Source organism: Euprymna scolopes, chromosome 12, assembly GCF_053919585.1.
Source record: "Euprymna scolopes isolate OS-2025 chromosome 12, ASM5391958v1, whole genome shotgun sequence".
NCBI classification, from domain to species: Eukaryota; Metazoa; Mollusca; class Cephalopoda; order Sepiida; family Sepiolidae; genus Euprymna; species Euprymna scolopes.
The window spans coordinates 10566479-10580676 of record NC_136493.1 but is presented as its reverse complement, the minus strand read 5'-3'; the positions used below and the strand labels follow the sequence as shown (position 1 = coordinate 10580676).

The window sequence follows — 14198 nt, the reverse complement described above, 5'->3', positions numbered from 1 at the left end:
GAACCAAATAATTTTCCTACCACGATTTCTAGATCCATTTGTGCTAGTGTTATTTACTTTATATTTTATCTCTATGTCCTTATACCCACTATTTTTAAGTGCTGTATTATAAATAGCTTTGCAATCATTGAAAGTTACTTCATTAGATGAATTGTTACTTATTCTACTTTCAATAGATACCGGTATATGTTTAATAATGGATGGTGGATGGTTAGACTGCGGGTGTATATAAATAGGATTAGCATTATCCTTCATATATGGTTTATAAGTATTTAAATCAAGATCTAAAGTAACGTCAAGGAAATCAACCTGTTTTAAGTTAGCATTAACTTCTACTTTTAGGCCAAAATTTTTCATGTCCCTATGGATTGCTCTCCTAATCTGATCACATTTAACACTTGTAGCATTCTTCACTATTATGAGCCCATCATCACGATATAGGCCCATATATATATATTTCAAACCTATATGTTACAATTTTCAGAGTCGTATCATAGCTTCATTTCAGTGGATCTGCGTTTTAAAGGATTTTAAAATCCAAATAAATCATCAGCAACTCACGAAATGAAAGACAAATCGAAGATCCACTGCAATGAATCCATGGTACATCTCTGAAACTTTTAACACATAGTTTTAAAATAAATAATTTGTATTTAAGCTCGGGCACTTTATTTCTTTTCAGCGCATCCCGACGCCTTCTCTCTCTCTCTCTCTCTCTCTCTCTTTATCTCTCTCTCTCTCTCTCTCTCTCTCTCTCTCTCTCTATATATATATATATATATATATATATATATATATATATATATATTAATTAATTGGAATTCATTATTGAGATGAGTATTATTTATTATTTTTTATTTTATTGCGGACTATTATCCTCATCTTTTCTGATTTTTTTCACAACGTTTCGGCCAACTATTCCTCTGGCCTTCGTCAGCTGGTAACCGCGACAGGATAGGAACTCTGAATCTCTTGATTGCATCTACTGCGATTACTGCCTTCCATAGTTGTCGTCGTCTCACCACGTTTTAGCTGAGTAAGCCTCTGGCCGGCTTTGGGTAGGATTGAAACCGCTATCTTCAGACAATTCTCACTAGAAACCGTAGAGATGCAATGTTTCTATCAACTGCGCCACGGGCCCCGTAAATAATACTCATCTCAATAATGAGTTCCAATTAAAAAATATATATACCATTCGGTACGGACTCGACCATGGAAGATCAGATAATAAAATAAAACGTGGATTTATAAGACCAAACAATTCAACCTTGATTGCTCTTTGGGGCCCGTGGCGCAATTGATAGAGACATTGAATCTCTATGGTTCCTGGTGGGAATTGTCTGAAAATTGCGGTTTCAATTCTATCCAAAGCAGGCTAGAGGATTAGTTGGCCAAAAACGTGGTGAAACGACGACAACTACCGAAGGCAGTAATTGCAGTGAATGCAGTCAGGAGATTCAAAGTTCCTATCCCGTCCTGATGAAGGCCAGAGGAATAGTTGGCCGAAACGTCGTGAAACAACTAAGAAAAAAGATGAAGCTAATAGTCTGCAAACAGTACTGTATGTGGATGACAATTAAAGCCCCCCTCTTTGGGTTGAGCACTTTGTAAATATATTTTCACCCGACGCGTATTTAAAAGCGATTAAGCGAAGAAGCCCACTATTAATTTGTTTGTAAACAAGCTGATGGTTCGAGCACCTTGCGACGGGAGGGTGTGGATTTAATACACACTCTAGGAGAAATATTTACGGCACTGATTCGTAGCCGAATGGTGAGAGCTGCCGACTGTCAATGCGACGGTTGTAGGACCAATCTACGGCTAGGGAAAGGTGTTTGTCTAGCCGCACTGATGAGTTGTGATACAACGAAACGGTACTGTATGTGAATGACACACACACACACACACACACATATATATATATGTGTGTGTGTGTGTGTGTGTGTGTGTGTGTGTGTGTGTGTGTGTGTTGTTGGTTATTGTTATTTTTATGTTGAACTCTGAATGAACTGTCCGCATGAACTGTTTTCCATATTTATATTATGTTTTTTTTAAAGTTTTGTGACTACAAATCATAAAACTTTGTTTCATCCTATGCAGTAACCAGCAAATACATAGGAATGTTAAAATTTTTAGCGTGACTCTTGGATTATTTTGCTAATAGTTTTTCCTCTGATGAGAAGAAGTAGTATTCTTTGAAACTCCGCGGATTAAGGAGTACCTAGCTACCAGCTTTGGAGTATTCTGCCGAATCATAAAATCTTTTTGTAAACTTCTGCTTTACAGCTCTGTTCTTATTATATATATATATATATATATATATATATATATATATATATATATATATATATATATATATATATATATATATATATATATGGGTGACCATTTGGGAATTCTAGGCGCTGTATGTGCTTTCTGCTTATCTCAGCGTTGTTTGCAATCGTTCTAAACCTCCACTTGCCACTGGTATTCAACAATGTCGACTCAGGAGAGTTTTCTCCAATTTTAAAAACAATGACAAACATAAGTGAAGTACTTGTTTGATTCAAGAATGTCCTCAATATCAGGAAATCTGAAAAAAGAACGAAGGAAACAGTTTTGTTTTTTTTTTAAATGGAGGGGGGGCACGGAAAATATGTAAACTAAAACCGTGAAAGATAAGGAAACGTCGAGTTAACCACTCCTGTTTATGTAAGAAGCTTAAGCCACATCCGAAACTGGTTTGTCCTACCAAGGCCAATTCCTTTCTGCAGACTTTTATTTTTTTTACCAATCTCCCCCTCCTCTACCTCATCCTCTCGTCTTTTTTTTTTTTTTTTTTTTTATACTTGCGATAGTTGTGATAACTTTGGAACCTATATTTTTTTAGCCTTTTTTTTATTATTTGTATAAATTACTTCTTTCGTTTGCACGCCTTCCTCGTCAGTCTAGCCGCTGGTGGGTGATATGGGCCGAGCAGGTTGTCACTGTCAGCAGACATAGACGACCAAGTAATTCGGTTTAGCCGCCGATTCGTCGCGTTCGGTATTTTTATTTATATTTATAAAACTGGTATGTTGCAAAGATCAACTACTTGATGTCTCGAACTTCTTTACGCAAATAGCAAATAGGAACCTTTCTTTGCTTAATACAAACTAGTCAATATTTACGGACGCATTTCTGCGAAATCTGAAACTTTAATCCACACGAAATATTACACACATAATTAGCGTTCTTTTGTAACTCCCCGTTATGCATAACCTCTTAAAAGCGCGCGAAGCATCATTTATAACCGCGAGCTTCTTATTGCTACGCGCAAAAATACATTGACGTCACGTTGCAATTTACTGAGTGACGGCTATTTGGATTTTTAAGTTGAAAAACGCAAATAAATAAATCATATGGTTGAAACTTATTAATCAATACTATCGGTATTAATAAAAGAAAAAAAAATTTGAGCTGAATTACAAAAAAGAAAGAAAAGTCAAGAAAACCAAAAAACCTGCCTTCTTTTAAAAAGAAAGTCTCACATAACTAAAGCAACTAAAACAAAGAAGGAAAATAAGAAAAGAAAAGGGGAAAAGTAAAACGAAAAGAAAAAAGAAACGTACGCAATTCGCAAGAAAAAAAAAAGAAAGAAAAAAAAAAGAAGAAGCGAAAACGGCCGGATTCTTGCAACGCTGTTATCTCACTCCAACCATTTTTGGGATAACAAAAAACAAAAACACATACGTACCCAATAAACACCCAGTAAATAAATATAAATATGTTATGTTAAGTAAACCGTTCTTGCAATTAAGCCATTCGTCAGTCCGTCGTAAAAAGAGTGGAACAATTGGAACATCTCTACGCGTTTTTCACATTCATTGTTATTAAAAGAACGAAAAACTTTGCCCGACGACAATTTATACGGTCTTTCTTAATAAAGAAAGCAAGAAAAATCCTATCAAAGAAAGACATTTTGGGTTGCTTCCAAGATGGAGTCAAACTTTTATTCAACGATTATCTGTTTGTTGCTCGTTGCGATGACGATGCGTTTATCGCAGTCAGCAATCGAGCCCCCTTACCGTGTTGTGCTTCCACCAACACAGAAGGTATCCACCAACATCGGTAGGGACCACGAAGATACGGATGCGCCATACATGAGCTCATCCATTTCAAAGGCCGTGAAAACAACGCCAAGACCGAGAAAGGTAAAAACGCCAACCCCGGAAAAAACATGCGAGTTTAAATTCAAAGTGGACGTCGAGAGCGCAGGATTTAATTGTAGAGATCTGGAACTCATCGCACAGGTAAGAAATCTTTAATATGCGCTTTATCTTTTTAATTACCATATCTCTCTCTCTCTCTCTCTCTCTCTCTCTCTCTCTCTCTCTCTCTCTCACACACACACACACACACACACACACACACACACACACACACACACACACACAATGGTTGTATAGATTGATTTCCTAGATATAAATCAAATGAAACCCGCGTGATTATTAAAGAGAGCTCAATGGAGAACTATATGTCTAGAGAGAGAGGTATATCTGCGTACGTATGTGTGTGTATATATATAATCTATAATATAAATTTCACCCATCTGTTTAAATGTATGTATGTATGTATGTATGTATGTATGTATGTATGTTTGTAAGCTGCCTAACACACGTATATATATATATATATATATATATATATATATATATATATATATATATATATATATATATATATATATATACTAGCGAAAGGACCCGTCGTTGACTGGGTTCAAAAACAGCCTACATAAAATGGACTCTGGTTTATGAAAGTATGATAGGTTATGAAAAGGAAGGGTTGTAAAGAGATAGCTTCGAATTTGGGGGTATCAAAACCAAAGTAAAATATGATAAAAGTAAAAATAAAATAGATAAACCCCATAATTTATTATACCATACCTGTTCACACTAAAACAGTTATCACAATATTCTGTGGATCTATATTTAAAAAAAAACTTGTTAAACTTTGTAACATATTTCCATTCTATGGAGGTCAGGCGCGAACGAACACCCCATAATTTTATTATACCATATTTCTTCAAACTGAAACATAATTATCAAAGTATACTTACGCAGAAAAAGTCTTATTTAAAGTCTTTATTAAAGTCTGTGCCTATTTCCATTCTATGGAGGCCAGGCGCGAACGCAAACCCCACAATTTTATTATATCATCCCTATTTGAGTTAAAACATACTTATCAAAGTATTATTATGTACATCTATGTCAAAAACCCTTGTAAACGTTTTTTTTTTGCATTTTTTATTTCCATACTTTGGGGGCCAGGCGCGAATGTAGACCCCACAATTTTTATGAACCACCGTCCTGCCAGATCAAACATACCCATTCCTGATCCTCGATACATCTTCTATCATTATATGTAATCAGTTTTTTTTTAAATAGTCAACCCTATAGGAGCCTATTCGTGACCAGGCACACACACACACACACACACACACAAACACACACACACACACACACACACACACACACACACACACACACACACACACACACACGCGTTTAGCTTTATATTATAGATATATATGTGTGTGTGTGTGAGTATATGTGTGTGTATATATGTGTGTATGTGTGTATGTGTGTATTGGTTGTATAGATTGGTTTCCTAGCGGTAAATTCAATGAAACCCGCGTGATTATTAAAGAGTTAATGGCGTTACAAAATGAAAAAGAAAATTACAATTTCTCTCCCAATTTTCGGATTTTGTAATCATGCCGACATGCCTTTATTTTCTTTTAAAATTGATAAGTGTTTTTTTCTTCTGATGAGTTAAGGGCGAATAAATTCATTAATTGACATAAAAATTACATAAACGATTTTGCGCTACGAAACAGGTGCTGTCATGAATGGTGCACGTCATCTTACTTAAAGGAATAAATCGTACGATGGTTAACAATTGGAAATTTGGAATATAGACTTTTGTCATTTATTTGTTTTATATATATATATATATATATATATATATATATATATATATATAAATGGTAATTAGTAAAAACCTGAAGAGAGTGCTCAATACTATTGTAGAGCAAATATATATTTTTATTACCGTTTTATCTGCTTAGTTACACATGTTTCGGTTACCGAATCGTATCAACGATCCAATAACTTATATTATTATAAATAGAACACCAAATACTTTCTTTTAAAAATATTATAATAAATAATAGTTCTGTTTACTATGAAGGTCGTTCTAAAAGTGACGCCTCATACAGTTTTTAAATAAAAAAGTTGAATAGCTACGAAGACAGGAATGGTACCATTAAAACGAGTGACGTTTTTTGTGCTCCAGAATTTATTTTTCTTCTACATAGTCACCATAATAAAAATGCATTTTTACCAGAAATTCAATGGCGCATCTCTGCTTCTAACGCACACCAATAACAGGAGTTGCTTTCTTAGAGACTCACATCGTCAGTATCTGCATTTTCAGGTTATGAATGCATGAGTTCAGTCATCATAACAATGCAATTCCCTTTGACCCATTCGGGCGGAACAAAAAATAAGAGACTGGATATATTTGCTTCCCTACTGAGCAAATTAGGCACAAGGCCGTTTTTTAATGTGGAGAGAGGGGGAGGGGGAAAGGAAAAAGGGAACCAGCTCTCGAGAGGTGGGAAATGGGAACTGGATAGTGAAGTCCATTTGGTATATAGGGTTGCCCCTACATGGACCATAAGATTGCCACAAGGACAATGGTCTTTGATTGCAGCATCTGCCGGAACAGATGCTACACTTTGATCTTGGCCCGAAGGCCACAAAGGTGCCCCCGCGAAAGGGGCGGACTAGGAATAAAAAATAGGAGACATTATTCTTGGAATGCCCTTAGTATATAAATATTCTGATTATTCGAGAGTTGTTGGAACCGTCTTTAAAAATTCTAGTGAAATTTGCACTCCAGCAATTTAATCATGTATCATCCAATTTGTTCAATGATTTATGAACGAATATATAAATAAGTTTTGCAATTGTAAACCATAACTTATTGCCAAAAGTGCAATGTTACTCTTTGTGTGAACAGCTTCGCTACTTAGCATAATGCGTAAAGTTTATCTTGAATGTATAACCTCTTGATTTTTAAAGTAACCTGTCAATTTTAATCAATAGATTTTAAAAAGAGTTAAATTTCAGAACATTTCTGTTGTATTGCGAATTATATGTTGTGATATAATGTATTGTATTGTGGCAGTCCTAATATATATATATATATATATATATATATATATATATATATATATATATATATATATACAGTGTGGAAAATAAGTGTTGTACACATCCCATTATTCTTTATTTAACACATTTTTATGCAGCAAATGACGCGAAAATTTAACAAGAAATAGTTACTAATTTAACAATAACAAATAACTTTTGAAATTGGAATCTTTTAATGCATAACAGAAATTATATAATAAAAACGAGAATAGCCGGAAAAAAGTATTGGACACATTGTTTAAAATTATATTTTATTATTATTATTTTATAAATAATGCTGGAAATTGTTATTTGCATTTTAATTTGCCGACACTATTATACGTTTTAGAAGTTTCTCGATTGTTGTAGACCATACTCTACGTCGTTGGGAAGTATTGGAACACGTTAGTCACCAATAAGTCATCACGCGTGAAGGTTCTCAGGATGAGTAAACGTAAAGAACTCTCTCAAGTCGTCCGTGATAAGATTATTGCCGAGCACAAGAATGGAATTGGTTATCGGCGTATATCTGCTCAATTCAAAATCCCTGTAAGCACCATAGGAAACCTTATTAAGAAATGGAAGGTGCATGACTCAACCGTGAACCGTCCGCGCACCGGAGCTCCTCACAAAATGTCAGATCGAGCAGTGAGAAAGATTGTACGAAAAGTTCAGCAGCAACCGAGAACCACACGAGGCGAACTTCAGAAAGATTTGGAAGAAGCAGGGATAGTAGTAACGAAACCAACGATTAGTAATGTACTCCGACGCAACGCTCTTAAATCGCGTACACCTCGAAATACACCATTACTAAAAAAAATATCATGTTAATACTCGTCTGGAGTTTGCAAGAGACCACTTATTGAAAACAGATGATTACTGGAAGAATGTGATCTGGTCCGATCTGGTCCGATGAGACGAAAGTGGAACTTTTCGGCATTAACTCTGTACTTTGAGTATGGAGAAAAGATGGCACAGCGCACGATCCCAAGAACACCTTCCCCACTGTAAAGTTTGGTGGTGGAAATGTCATGCTCTGGGGATGCTTCTCTTCAAATGGTACTGGGCCACTTCATATTATAGATGGAAAGATGAATGCAGCCAAATATCGGAAAATTCTTGAAAATAATCTCTTGCCTGCTTCAAATGCGTTAGGTATGCGCCAGGGATGGATCTTTCAACAAGATAATGATCCCAAACATACTGCTAAAATAACCTCCGATTGGTTCGTACAGAACAAAATAGATGTTCTTAAGTAACCCAGTCAGTCCCCAGACTTAAATCCTATAGAAAATCTATGGAGAGAGCTCAAAATCATGGTCCTCCAGCGAGATCCACGTAATATTCAGGAATTGAAGAAAGTATGTGTTGAAGAGTGGGCCAAAATCTCGCCTGAACGTTGTCACAAATTAGTTTCGTCGTATAGAAAACGTCTTGAAGCTGTAATAGCCAATAAGAGGTTTTCAACTAAATACTAGATGAAATTGTGTTAGCGTGTCCAATACTTTTTCCCGGCTATTCTCGTTTTTATTATATAATTTTTGTTATGCATTAAAAGGTTCCAATTTCTAAAGTTATTTGTTATTGGTAAATTAGTAACTATTTCTTGGTAAATTTTCGCGTCATTTGCTGCATAAAAAACGTGTTAAATAAAGAATAATGGGATGTGTCTAACACTTATTTTCCCCACTGTATATAAGGAGATATATTTGGTAAAAAAAAAAAAAACAGGGAAAAGTGCTCAACACATTAGTAGAGCTAAATATGTTTTTATTTATTTCAACCTCGGGGATTTTGCTTAAATCATTACAAGTTGTTTCAATCGACAAGACGATAAAATTATCCTATCGCTCTCATCAGACGAAATCGGTAGGATAATTTATTGCATTGTCAATTGAAATAACTTGTAATGATTTAAGCAAAACCCCCGAGGTTGAAATAAATAAAAACACACACGCACGCGCGCGCGCACACACACACACATATGTATATATTCAATTTAGGTAAACAAAAATCACTGTAAGTCGCTGCAATAAATTTACTGTTTCAGTCTTAAAAAACATCGACAATCGAGGTCAGTCATTTAATCTCTCTCTCTCTCTTTCTCTCTCTCTCTCTCTCTCTCTATATATATATATATATATATATATATATATATATATATATATATATATATATATTGGCGGAAATCTCTTGTGAAATATGCCAAAATTCCATTTCTTCGATAATATACGAACTTATATCAATAAATTTTGCAGGAATAAACAACTAACTTATTGCCAAAAGTTCAATGTAACTCTTTGCAAGAATTACTTTGCTTTTTACCATAGTGCATGAATTTTATCTTGAGCCTTTGGATTTCTAAAGAATATATCCCATGTACCCAGTTGTCTTATTTATAGGAGAATCCATATTTTGCTTTCCAAATAAAATAAATAACTTTTTTTTTCGGTGCATATTTAGAATTACACTTATTTAAAAGAAAAAAAAAATGCAAAAAACATCTTTATAATGTACGTACTTGCCACGGAACAAAGACGTCATATTCCAAAAATCACGTACATTAAGTATTTTTTTTAATTAAGAAAATAAAACGTTACGATTTTTAACGATTTTAATACTAAATGTATCCATTATAGGGCTGATTTTGATCTCGATAGTTCGAATTAAGTTATCTCCCTCTTATTTATTTAACGCAGCCGAACACAACACGACGTCTCCATTCGTCATAAAATTTGATGTTTTTAGTTAAAAAAAAAAAAACTATTTGATCAATGTACATAAATTTTTGGAATATGACATCTTGGTTCTGTGACGAGTACGCACATCGTAAATATTTTTCTGTAATTTTGTTTTTAAAACACATGTAACTCTAAATAAGCATTTAATAGCAAAAAAATTAGAGAGTCTGAGATTGATGGTGGTGGTGGTGGTGTACTAGTTAGATATCAGACGGTGCACTCGATGAGAATCTATCCATTTTAACACTTATCGTTGACTAGTTTTTTTTTGTTTTTTTTTTACTGTTGTATATTTTAGCTGCATACATCAAGTGGCTTCCTAGCTTGTCTGGAGTGATTTCCATAAAAAAAAAATCACTGCTCACACACCCTTACGTAAAGTTATGATAAAGTTTGTAATTTTGATCGTCTCGTCATGTGTCAGGATGTTTATGATAAACATAACTCAGGAGAATAGAAAATTGATCTTTGGTTTACTTTCGCTTCCCTCATTTTGTCCTTTAGTCCTCACATTCCATGAACAATGTTTCTGAGAAATAAGGAAGAATTGCTGTTTTTGTATCAGAATCTATCCATCTAACACTTATCATTGGCTGTTTTTTTGTTTTTTTTTTACCTTGAAGTAAATAGCTTTTTACATCAAGTGGCTTAATGCCTTGTTTGATGCGATTTCTTTAAAAAAAAAAAACAACAACAAAAACAAATAAGCCGAATTAAGTAGACAGGAGTGAAAACGAGCGACCTTTTGTGCTCCAGAATTTATTTTTCTACATAGTCACCACTATTCTCAGTGCACTTTTGCCAGGAATTCAATGATGCATCTCTGCTTCTGACACACGTCCATGACAGGGGTTGCTTTTTAAGAGTCTCGCACTGTCAATATCAACATCAAAGTGATAAAACTTTACGGTTATGAATGCATAAGTTCAAACATCTTAAGAATGCAATTTGCAATCCCTGTTGATCCATTCAAGCGGAATAAAAATAGGAGGCACTACTGTTGGAACGTCCCTTGCAATATAGTGCTTTTTTATATTATTTTTAACACTTAATAAACGAGCGATTTATTTAGCCCGCAGGTCTAGAATGTCCCAAAGCTTTAAAAATGAACACTGGTACTAGTTAGATAGACGGCGCACTCAATGAGAAATCAATGGTAAGTAGCTGTTGCAATAACGCAAAGTCATTTGCAAAGGTTATTGAAAGAGTTAGAAAGTACTAGAAATGTACAGAAACTTGTTAGGGAACACCACCGGTTATTATAATTGAGTAATGATGATGATTTGTGTGAGAACCCCAAGTGAGTACAAATATTATTAAAATAAAGAGATTTATTATTTTTGGTCATGCAAGACGTGACAGTTTATAAATTTTTGAAAAAAAAAAGAAGGAATTATAATAATATAAATAATGGTAGAGGCTGTTACTCAACGGCTCTGGATATGTATTGTGTTTGATTAAAGTAATTATCAGATTTTGGGGCGATTAAAAACATTAAAACATTAAATTATTTAAAAAGAGAAGTATGGATGGGGATGAACCCGGGTGCATCGTCCAATTATTGAAGACGTTGCAGTTTTTTTTTTCCTTTAAGTGAAGCAATTAAAAAAAATGGCCACATTTTTGTTTAGAGAAAGTTTGGTGTTATTTTTATTGCCTAAATAAATATTCATTGTACCACATTATAACTTAATTGTAAGATTTATATATATATATATATATATATATATATATATATATATATATATATATATATATATGTATATATATATATATATGTATATATATATATATATATATATATATATACATATATATACACGAGCAAACAGTTAATAAAACATGTTAAAAAACATATAAAATACGTGCCTTTTCACAGCTGAACATTTTGCTAACCTCATTTCATTTCCTCTGATGATATGAGCCATTATTGAAAATCCATGGATTAAGGAAATTAATATAACCCCTTCTATATGTTCCTTTTGTCAAAAAATAAATTCTTAACTCGAATATATGTGTCTCTATTTTGATCTTCAGAATTTGAATTTAACAACTAAATTTATATATTGCTCTATTCTTAAATATTGAGCTTTTCCTTTTTGGCTAGGATCACCCTGAAAGTATTACCTCTAGTAATATCTATCAGGATTTTTCATCAGATTTTAATTTGTGTCTTATCTCGTTTAAACGATTCAAAAGCATCAGGATAACGAACAAAGGGATTTGGGCAGCAAGATGTCGGTTCACGTTACACTTGAACTTCTGCACGTCAGTAATGTTGGGGAAGCAGGGACCTGGAATGGAATTCCAGAGTCTAGCGGTTCTGGGGAAGAAACTATTGGAGTAAAAAGATCTTTTACATCTAGGGATCTCTACAGTGTGGGGGTGGGATTTAGTAGCCTGTCGGGTTTGTCGAGGGTGATCACGTCGTGGGGGCACAAGTGATTGCAGTTCGTCAGAGCATTCACCACTAAAATACTTGTAGAAAAGGCAGAGGGATGCAACATTTCGTCGATGGGATAGAGGCTGAAGCTTAGATGCCAGTTCAGGGCCTATCAGGTTTGCGACTCTCTTTTGAACCTTGTCAAGGAGCGAGAGACTAGTAGCAGATGCACCAGCCCAGATGTGACAGCAATACTCCATACATGGGCGAATGGTGGCCTTAGGATACTTTCGGGTGTTAGTAGTTGTCTAGCACGGTAGAGAGAGCCCACCTTTCTTGCAGCGGCCCTGGCAATGCCTTCAATGTTTCTTGTGAACGTTAGGCCAAGGAGTTTGAAAGATGTACTCTCAGATAAAGAGTCGTTGGCCATTGCTTTAGGTGGTAGAGAGGGGTTCTTGTAATTATTGAATGAAACTAGTTTAGTCTTGGCAGCATTGAATGCGACCAACCACTTTTGTCCCGATTCCACCACAGATTGGAGATCTTCCTCTAGTGTTTCTGCCATTTCTTTAGAAATGTGTTCATTCGTCTTCCTGTCGTGCCTGCCATAGAGTGTAGTGTCATCAACATATATACCCATCTCAGAGGCAATTTTGTCGGGGAGGTCATTTATGAATATCAGGAACAATAGAGGTCCAAGGATAGAACCCTGGGGCACTCCCGCATTTATATCATATTGTTTAGATGTACGACCGTCGAGGACAACCTGGATTTTTCTCTTATCTAAGAAGGATTTAATTATGTTAAGTATTCTACCAGTGAAACCGTATGATCTAATTTTCCTGAGGAGACCCTCATGCCATACCCTGTCAAAAGCCTTAGATATATCTAGAGCTACCACTCTGCCCTCCCCCGCTTTGTCCAGTGAATGGTATATATGTTCAGAGATTACAGTTAGGATGTCTGCTGTGGAACGAGTTTATCTAAATCCATATTGTTTGTCAGTCAGAAGTTTAGCATCTGTAAGGTGATGAACTAGAGCATGGTTAATTAAGGTCTCAAATATTTTGGCAAAAAGTGGGAGGAGGCTAATGGGGCGATAATTTGATGGGTCAGTCCTTTCGCCAGAATTCTTGAATACTGGTACAACAGAAGCAGTTTTCCAACAGCCCGGAAAGCAAGCTTCATTAAGGCATTTGTTGTAAAGTTTGGAGAGAACTGGAGCTACTTCGGCTGAGTACTTTTTTAATAGCACAGCTGGGATGAGATCGGGTCCACATGCTTTTGAAGTGTCATGGTTTTATATGATAGCATGCACCTGAGCAGGGGTGATTTTCAGATCGTCTAGCGAGGCGTCTGTCCGCATAGGAAAGTCAGGTAGGGGGTGGTTGGAAGGGTCCAGTGTGGAGTTGGAGGCAAACCGACTGGCAAGCATGTTAGCCTTGTCGGTTGCTGAGGAGACAACCTCGTGATTGTTGGTTAGTGGGGGAATTTTTGATTATATATATATAAATAGATGTTTTTAATATATTTAAAATATATATATATATATAAATAGATAGATAGATAGATTTTGAATATATATATATATATATATATATATATATATATATATATATATATATATATATATATATATATATATATATATATATATATATATAACTCTACATTAAAATTAAAAGATGGCATAATACATTGAAAAATAACTGCAACTTTTCTTCCAACTTTCGGATTCTGTAATCATGCCCATATTCCTTTAATTTCTGTTAAAGTTGATGACTGCTTCTTTCTTCTGAAGAGTTAAGGGCGAAATAAATTAAAAAATTAACATAATAATTACATGAATGA

General features: G+C 34.8%; 1 protein-coding gene across 1 annotated transcript in view; it reads left to right on the top strand.

Moving 5' to 3' along the window:
• Positions 1–2675: 2675 nt before the first annotated feature.
• LOC145291172 (neurotrypsin-like) overlaps positions 2676–14198 on the top strand; it is a 30413-nt gene continuing 18890 nt past the window's right edge. Inside the window, exon 1 of the mRNA XM_080136715.1 lies at positions 2676–4274. Within this exon, the coding sequence (XP_079992841.1) occupies positions 3960–4274 (315 nt within the window). The 5' untranslated portion in view covers positions 2676–3959. The remainder of the gene's footprint in view (positions 4275–14198) is intronic.